Below are 9,912 nucleotides of genomic sequence, written 5' to 3'. Positions count from 1 at the left end.
TACAGAATATGTAATCAGTTTGTTGCCAGGAATGTGTCCAGATACGTTCGAAAGTAACTTCATCCGGACATCAAAGTTTAACTAATTACAAGGCCAATATCTCAAAATGATGTCATTGTGGTTGGGTTCTATATGACTTCGTGGTAACTATATGCCAACATGGAAACTTCAAAAGAGGCACGTCTTGCCTCGGAATAACACGAATTGGTCACTAGTGAGAAATGAAAGCTGTGGTGTTTGTCGGAAACAGACGAAAACCTATAGAACACGATCCACGGTCATAAAAAGATGCAATTTGAAGTTAAATTAATGAAGAATCGATCGAAGACATAAAATATGTAAAAAAATTTTTACGTAAACCATTATTTTTTTTAAATGTTGAATCTGCGTGCCAAATACGATTTTTTTGCGTCCCGGGTACCACTCTGCCGAGTCCCGAATACACTTTAAATAGTACCCCGAATCCCGCGTACCAAAGCCTCAGTTATCCCAAGTATAATATTTGTTACATTTGACCACTTTCTATAAAAATGGACGACAAGAAAGAGTTGATATAATATAATTATATCCTTACAGCGTCAGTTACATGAATGACCTAACAATGAATCAATTGAATTCTCTTTGATTAGTGGAAGACGAGTTTCAAGACGTAACGTAGATCTATTTGTCCGGTAGAGGTTTTCATAAATGTTGCTGAAAGTTGTACAGAAAATGTAATATCGACCAAAGTATGACTAATTCCGCCAGGTGGCGGTCTATTTCAACATGGCTGCGCCTTTTTCGAACCCGTCTCAGTTGTTGCCATTAGGTAAAAACATTAAGAACACTTCACTTTGTGTCGTTTCCTGACGACAGGTCCATTGCACTTAATAATAGTGTATGCACTCTTATGATGCCATATTTTATGACAACCTCTGTGGTATTACAAATGGCCACCAGGCCCAACACTATCCACGACTATCACCACATGGTGCTCTAAATTCGCGCTTGTACTTCTAGACTTGTGATTAAACATTCATTCTCACAAATTAAGTGCTGTATTGAAGATTGAAGTGTCCATGGAAAAACTCAACAGGCAACACTTGTAAAACATTGTGAACGTTCCTCATATACCAGTAAACATTGCGTCCTATTTACTTTCTAATTAGTTTCATGTATTATTTTGAAGTTAACAAAATGTTTAGATTACTGCTGTAAGTAAGGGCTCCATTGTCATTTTTCGATATGAATTTTAAAAAAATAATTTATCAAAAACTATGAAAGGGAATGTAAAAACAATTAGGCTATGGCTTACAGTGAAAAAAAAGCAAAGCAAATGTGTCTGACATGTTTCTTTTAGGGCTGGGACGAGTCCAAATTTACTACCTGGGTACCCAACCCACTATAACCTGGGTACCTGCTGTTGGTCTCAAGGGATTTGATTTAAACATATTTTATTGCGGAAAATCAAATGGATTAGGCACAAGTGACACACTTACGAGGCCTTCTCCTATATACATTTCATTACATTGTGGTATATGAATAATGATAGTGCAGAATAAATGTACAGTACATAGGAATTACAAGTAATGAAAAAATATAATAACACACACATATATTCATATATATACAGTATTACACACAAACACATATACCTACATACACTCACACATACATATATACATATGATGAATTTACATTTTTGGTATACAATGGTACATGATATATTTATAAAATAACACAGTAGTTAATAAACTAATAGACATTTTAAATTTATGTTGAGGGAGGGAAATATAGAATGTAACTAAGCTGTGATAATTACATGGAATGCTATTGTTTTACATCAAAATCAAAGTTATAATGAAAACCCAAACTAATAGAAAAAAAATAATATAACTAAGACTTTTTGTGTTGAAATAACTGGATTATATGTGCAAGTCACATGTAAAATCAAGATAATTTGAAAGTAGCTCGTGAAATATAATTCTTGTTATATTAAGATACAATTGAAAATCTGTTTTAAAATCTGTTTGTTTCTGCAATGAATTGATAGACATATTTAAAAATTAAGTTATTTTGTTTTGGATAGATTTTTGTTACCACTAAGAATTGTTTCTAAATTTGGCTGAGTCCCTATATTCCTAATGTTGATAAACAAAGATTGTCTTATTAAAGAATATTTTTTACATTCAAGAAAATAGTGAAAAGCATTTTCGCATGGGGAACCGCAAGGGCAAGAAATAGTGTCTGACAAATTAACCCTAAATACATCATCATTTAGATTGCTACATCTATGTCTAAGTCTTGTGTGGATAATATTAATTTGACGCTGAAATAATATGGAGATTTAATAACATTTGGATACATTTTTGTTTTTGATTCAGCTACAGAGATACTATTTTGATATTTTCATTTTGTGAATTCCACTGTTTTAAAGAGTCTATTATAAATGATTTCTGAAATGTACATGTTCTGGCAAAAGGTACAGTCATGTTCTGTTTGTTACCTAGGTTATAATTTGAAGCAGCTGATCTGTTGTGGGGTAACAAATCATTTAGATATGAGGGACATTCTTTATTATTATTTCGTGCACTGTCGTAAGGTTTTTAATTTTTCGTCTCTCTTTTACTGGTAACCAGCCGGTTTCGAAATATAAACTTTCTCTCAAGGCAAATTTGGTCAAACCTGTCACAATTCTGGCAGCGTCCAGTTGTATTAATTCAAGTTAATTATTGTTATAAGCAGAACAGTTGTCCCATACCTCCCATGAGTATTCCAGAATAGGTCTTATAAATCTCAGAGATTTTTGACTGATTATATCTATTTAATTTATATTTAAGTTTACGCATAGCTGGAACCATTTTCGCTGTTGACCTAGCAATAATTGAAACATGTGCAGTCCATTTCGTATCTTGAGACAACGTGACCCCCAGATGTTTGTGGGTTTCAACATGTTCAATGGCACTGTTAGCATAGCAAATAGTTGGATAATCCTGTACCTGTTTGTGACTAAAAAGCATGTATTTTGTCTTTGTTGGATTAAAGTTTACAAGCCATGTGCTTGCCCACTGGTGGAGAGAGAGAAGGTCTTGATTTAGTCTGTCTTCAATTACGACCATATCAGTAGATGAAGTTCCTATACACATGATACATGTATCGTCAGCGAAAAACCTAGTAATATTTTGAAGCTGATCAGTAATATCATTTATGTAAACTAGAAATAGGAACGGCCCAAGTACAGAGCTCTGTGGGACCCCTGCTTTAGTGAATATTTTACTTGATAAACTACCGTTAATAAATACTCTTTGGCAACGGGCTGACAGATTACAACATCAAGCTAATAATTTACCAGTTATACCATATTGTTGAAGTTTATGCAATATACCTTTGGGCCATACCCTGTTTGCATGTTCGTCTAGCTTTTTTCTCAATCGATCTCTTATTCTTATTTCTCTCTGTAGTTCACTATTAAACCATGGTTTATCTTTTGGCCTTATTGTAACAGCACAGCTTGGTATGCATAAGCTTATATAGTTTTTAAATGTGGACAGAAAAATATCACATATTTCATCAATAGACTCGCCGCTATTAAACATGGCCATCCAATGAGTTGATTCAATCAATTCATTTAACTTCACATAGTCACCATCTTTATAAATTAGAACCTCTCTTTCATAGGATTTTTTCATGTCAATGCAGTTCTTTAACGAAACAACAACTCCCTTGTGGTCACTTATATCACTTGTCTCAAGGGATGGGTACAAATGTCCAATTGGGAATAATTTGACCGTAGCCCTGGCAAAATGTATTTTGATACTCAAATAAAACGATCTGGTCATGCATACACTAAAGTTGACTGAAGTTTAATCACTATTCAAACATATAAAGTCAGAAGGAATGCTTGCATTGTCAGAAAGAAATGCGAACATTAGTCATTTATAGTGCAACCGTGGAAGTTCTAGATGATTTTTGCTATTAAACAATATACCACATGACTAACTACGGGCTCGGGTAGTACTGTGGGTACCCGGGTCCTACTTAGGAACTACCTGACCCGAGTACCCGAGTTACCCGTCCCAGCCCTAGATGATATAGTAGAGGGTATAGTCATCATCTGGTTGCTATTGTCAGGGCTGGCGGATTGGTCATCTTCTGATGACTAGGCTGTACATCGGACGAAATTTTGTATGTGCATTGCACACCATGAGAACATGTTGGTTTGGTTGTTCAAATAAAATTAATCATGGTTTAAATTAACATATAGAGTCTAGTGTTTTTTGTTTTTTTTGGTAGGCTTTTGAAGATACAAATGGCCCAAGTGGAACCCTTCCTTTTATTAAATCCTGGATCCATTCCTCTGACACAGTTTCACATTTCCTTCTTTCTGGTTACCTGTCACAGCATACTGTGGTTCTGAATGCTTTAACCTATATATCAGATATTCCTCCGCTATATCGCCATTTCTATGACTCGCTTGTCTTCCTGCTGCTAGTTGAAAAACCTCCCTGACTCGCCAGTAGGCAGCAGATATTCGATCATACAAATGATCATGTTTATCCAGACATTGGCGACATGTTTCTTGATGGTCCCATCAATGCCTTAAATCTAAGAACAGACTTCAGGGCACTAAAGATATATTACAAAGCAGTGCTGTATTATTCTGAAGTTTATTGAACATGTTTTCTTACAAACCTTGTCTTGGCCCAGTGTATTAAGTGTGACAGGTAATGTTGGTGTCACTTCCTAACATTTGGATATTGATCCCTGTATCTGTGTGTACAGAGTTGACCAGTATCAACACAATTTATTAGAAGCATTTAAGTTTATTCAGATCATTACTGACAATGAGTGTAAAGTGCTATACCTACATGAAGTTAAGAACATCTACTGCAATTTTGTTGTTTTTATTGGTTGTGTAAGTCATATTTAGTGTATCAAATTATTTTTTTTACGCTTGTTAAATATTTCCCATATTCTGTAGGTAAACAGCTTCGAAATCATAGCTATGTATACTGCATCACTTTTACTTTCCAACCTCGCCTGGTCACGCAAGATGTATTAATATTACCACAATATTCCTTAACTTGCGGTTGGACAGAGAAATAGATGATATGCTCAGCAGAAAAGTTGCGTCTCTCAGGCCCTGCGTCTCTCAGGCCCTGCAGTTCCAGTTCGTTGATGTTTGTTGTCCTCCTGTCATTGTGATCATGTTTATCTGTTTCACAGAGCTGGTTGACAAATGTATTGGGTCCAGGATTCACATCATCATGAAGAATGACAAGGAGATAGTCGGAGTGTTGCTGGGCTTTGATGACTATGTCAGTATCCTTTTATACCAGCCAACTTAGGAAGAAAGCAGCAGAGTTGGGTAGATTTGTACCCAACTCTGGTTGCTTGGTTGTTTGCTCGTTGACCTCACTGTAGTGCTTGATCATGTGTTCTCGTTGACCTCAGTGAAGTGCTTGATCATGTGTTCTTGTTGACCTCACTGAAGTGCTTGATCATGTGTTCTCATTGACCTCACTGAAGTGCTTGATCATGTGTTCTCATTGATCTCACTGAAGTGCTTGATCATGTGTTCTCATTGACCTCACTGAAGTGCTTGATCATGTGTTCTCGTTGATCTCACTGAAGTGCTTGATCATGTGTTCTCGTTGACCTCACTGAAGTGCTTGATCATGTGTTCTCATTGACCTCACTGTAGTGCTTGATCATGTGTTCTCATTGACCTCACTGAAGTGCTTGATCATGTGTTCTCGTTGACCTCACTGAAGTGCTTGATCATGTGTTCTCGTTGACCTCACTGAAGTGCTTGATCATGTGTTCTCATTGACCTCACTGAAGTGCTTGATCATGTGTTCTCATTGACCTCACTGAAGTGCTTGATCATGTGTTCTCGTTGACCTCACTAGTGCTTGATCATGTGTTCTCGTTGATCTCACTGAAGTGCTTGATCATGTGTTCTCATTGATCTCACTGAAGTGCTTGATCATGTGTTCTCATTGACCTCAGTGAAGTGCTTGATCATGTGTTCTCGTTGACCTCACTGTAGTGCTTGATCATGTGTTCTCATTGACCTCACTGAAGTGCTTGATCATGTGTTCTCGTTGATCTCACTGAAGTGCTTGATCATGTGTTCTCATTGACCTCACTGAAGTGCTTGATCATGTGTTCTCATTGACCTCAGTGAAGTGCTTGATCATGTGTTCTCGTTGACCTCACTGTAGTGCTTGATCATGTGTTCAATGTCCCTTCTAGTTGATAATAAACAATGAACAAAGCTATCACTCATGATGCTAAGTAGGCTATTGGTCTGCACGAGGTCTAAGACAAAACCAGTATTGCTGTGGACTCTTTAAGTCATAGTCATGATATTGTGCCACTGTTTTTGCACTAATTTTACAGAGAAACTGCAGATACCAGAATGACATGATCTCACTCTTTCTGTCACCAGTAGCAAGGGAACTCATTACTCAAGCCCTTTTGGCACGCCAGAAACCTATGATTGTGGGTTTGAAACCTGGTTTGCCCAATAGGTTTGTCAGCACCATACCTATGCCTTGCTGGAATAGAATCTGTATTCTAATTAGAATTCATTGGAAACAATTTAATTCTCAGTGTTCACCTCTAATTTATATAGTCTGCCAGGAGAGCGGAAGGTCCGGGGTCAATCACCAGCCGTGTCATACCAAAAGACGTTAAAAGATGGTACTTGTTGTTACCCCGTAACACTCAGTATTTAGGGTTAAAACAAAGACTGGTCGGCTCGGAGTCAGTATTCTGTGTCTGAGTGGGATATTCATGTTAAATTGCGGCATGGTATCTCAGTGGGTTAGCACTATTAATCGGCATCAGTCAGGGCTAGTATAAGCGCGCACGCACACACACACACACACACGTGTGCTGCTATATAAGTGAAATAATCTTGGACGCGATGTTAAACCCCATTTCACCTCACCTCTAATTCATATAGTTTAATGTTACATACTTGTATTGGTGTCAGCTTTCCTTAGTTTTCAACAGACATGGTTCTTGAGGATGTGACAGAATTGTGAGTATGTTTCTGAACTCAAGCCTGTAGAGACAACGATGCTTGTTGTTATAGTGGGGTAGTACTGTAGCCTGTAGGGATAACCATGCTTGTTGTTATAAAGGGTAGTACTGTAGCCAGTTGAGACAACCATGCACGTTTTTATTATATGGTTTTCCCAAATAATTATTCATCTTGTCGTTTGCTAAATAATCTTCGTATGCTATGAAATAGTTGTCAAAGTTTTATCAAGATTTCCAATCTACATAATCCTCTCATGCATGTTAACAATATTTCCCCAGCCGTGTTATGGTCATCAACATGGATAACTATTATTATCCCCGTCCTTCTGTCAGACCGTCCGCTTCTCAATGTGGACACATTTTCTAAAAAAAGTATTTAAGTCAGAGAAATGAAATTTTACACACTGAGGTTACTGGTCATGAGTTTGAAAATTGGTGTCGTAAATTCATTTTTATACAGAAGTTTGGCCCTTGCTCCATGCTTTTCAACTTAATGCATACTTCGTGAAATGGGGACAAGGTTTCCCAGTTACATGAATGAAAGATTGCATGCTTGTCTAAGACATACTTGTCAAGACTGAGTTGGAAAATTGGTCCATTCAATTATTTTTTGACTGAGTTGCGGGCCTTGATCATGTTGATCCATGTTATTCTACTTGGTGCATAGTGTCTGTAATGGGGACACATTTTCTCAGAAACTACTGAAGTTAGCTTATCTAAGAGATACTAAGCAAGAGTGAGTTTTTGTCCCAGAGAAGGGGTCTTTTGTGCGTATTATTTTTCACATTTAATCCATCTTGTCTGATGTCATCAAGCAGCCCAAGTGCCTGTCTCTTCTGAAGGCTTTATAGGACTATTTTGTATAGTTTATATTCACTACTATATGAACAAACAAAACTTGTAAGTGCCCCATGGCGGGGATAGTGATAACGCTGTTTTCTTGTTATTCATTCTTTGGAGGACATACATGTTGCTTTTCCAGTGAGAATATTTTAGTTTTTTTCATGTATTTTATTTGTAAGGCTTTAGGGCATCTAGTAATCATTTCTAATGTATACTACTCAAAACAAGATAAAGAACACCCACAATTGGAAGGCTGTGTGTTGCAATACCCACCAGCCATGACACATTGACTATAGTCACGGGAAAAACTCTGGTGTCCTTTAACTTGATTGTTTGACCTGATTCTGTTGCAATGTGGATGTTTTCCATGTCATGATGGGGGCACGGGTGGCCCAGTCGTCTAAGGCGCTGCGATTCGCTGTGTAGAGTTGCGTCCCTTGGGCACGCCAGAAACCCATGATTGTGGGTTCGAATCCCGGGTTCGCCCCAATTATGTTACTAGGATTGTCAGCACCATACCCGTGCTTTGTGGGTTTCACCGAAGTGGTAAAAGTCAGGGACCTGCATCACTTCGGGCTTTCCTCCCACATTAAGCTGACACGCGGTGATATAACTTGAATACTGTTAAAAGCAGTGTTAAACACAACTCACTCCATGTCATGATGGTGGTGTGTTGCAGTGAGAGTACTCCCGAGGGACGTCGGGTCACGCGGCTAGACAAGCTGCTCCTGAATGGGAACAACATCACCATGGTAAGTTGAGAATAACACTTCAGTCTAATGTTGAACATACTTGATGTCCATGTTTCCTCTGGTATCTTTAGATTGATAAGTATTATGTAAAACCTGCCCCCTACTCCAGCATGGTCTTAGTCCCTCCACGTGACAGGCAGGAGGAGGTCATCTAGATGTTCATTCACTAGTTGTGGACAGTCACTGTGATCAGTTTTATACACAGACATGATAATCTGGCGCTGCCCGGTGAAAGCTATGTTTTACTGATGTAGACCAAGTCTTCTGACTCTTCAGTAGCTGGATTATGTAATGCATGTATCCCGTCCTGCTGACTGGCTGTGGGGCAGAGAAATGGGTACAAAAGTGATGATTGCGGAGAGCAGAATGTGAAATTGTATGAGCTTACAGATTCAAGGAAGTGAATCCATTCAAGTAAAAGTAAACAGTGGGCCAAGTATTCAGGACCAGTGTCTCGGACTACGACAAGATGTGGATTATTGCCAAATGGTGTAGCAGTCATTTCCAAACTGACTGATTTGTAATGAAATCATTTCAAAACACACAAGCTTTAGCCACATTTTCTTGAAGTTTGTTTGTGTTTTCAGCTTGTGCCTGGAGGTGAGGGACCGGAGATGACCTAGGTAGCTGACACATGAACAGCTTGGACACACTTCAGAGCAGTTGTCAGTCTCATAGTATCTGTAACATGCTGACGTTATGTCCAGAAGTGATTTGGGGTGAAACGATACAGCGAGGTAACGATATGACAAATATCACGATACACGTTTACTTCATACTGCGTGGAAACTTCTTGAATATAAATATTTCGGAGCATGTTCTAAAGGTAAAGCTAGCTGAAGACACATGTTCACAGATGCTATTCTTAGTATTTGGAAGGCTTAGTACAACACATTTTGCTACGGTCATCTCACAAGAATCCTGGGGCCATTAAACAAGTAGTAAAGTACATAGTTTAGCAAGTGTATCGATATAGAAGAAAACGTATCGTGTGTCGTATCGTTGCGGTTCACCGATGTATCGTTTTACCCCAAAGAGTGATTGACACTGACGAGGAAGACTGCATTACGGTGTTCATACTGTCCACAGTCTGAAGGTGCTCTGTGGGCACACATTTCATGCCACCTATGTTCTGAGAAATATCAATCTACTTTACAATGTCACACTTTGAATTATCATATTTACTTTTAAGAAGAGGTACTTTTTATTTGATATTATTCTAATGTCTATGTAATGTATTGATACAGTGAAACATCATTAGATAAAAGATATGACTCCACGTATG

General features: G+C 38.1%; 1 protein-coding gene across 1 annotated transcript; it reads left to right on the top strand.

The window, feature by feature from the left end:
• The first annotated feature begins 752 nt into the window (after positions 1 to 752).
• On the top strand, positions 753 to 9,367 carry LOC139463580 (U6 snRNA-associated Sm-like protein LSm5). The gene is made up of 5 exons (XM_071244852.1): positions 753 to 808; positions 5,206 to 5,301; positions 7,003 to 7,030; positions 8,555 to 8,627; positions 9,215 to 9,367. The coding sequence occupies exons 1-5, from the start codon at positions 766 to 768 to the stop codon at positions 9,248 to 9,250; spliced, it is 276 nt and encodes a 91-aa protein (XP_071100953.1). The 5' UTR covers positions 753 to 765; the 3' UTR covers positions 9,251 to 9,367.
• The last annotated feature ends 545 nt before the right edge of the window (positions 9,368 to 9,912 follow it).

The sequence above is a fragment of the Haliotis cracherodii genome, unplaced genomic scaffold (genome assembly GCF_022045235.1).
Source record: "Haliotis cracherodii isolate W230 unplaced genomic scaffold, xgHalCrac1.p SCAF_16, whole genome shotgun sequence".
Taxonomy (NCBI): domain Eukaryota; kingdom Metazoa; phylum Mollusca; class Gastropoda; order Lepetellida; family Haliotidae; genus Haliotis; species Haliotis cracherodii.
Note: the sequence above shows the minus strand (reverse complement) of the source record. Positions and strands in the feature narration are given on the sequence as shown.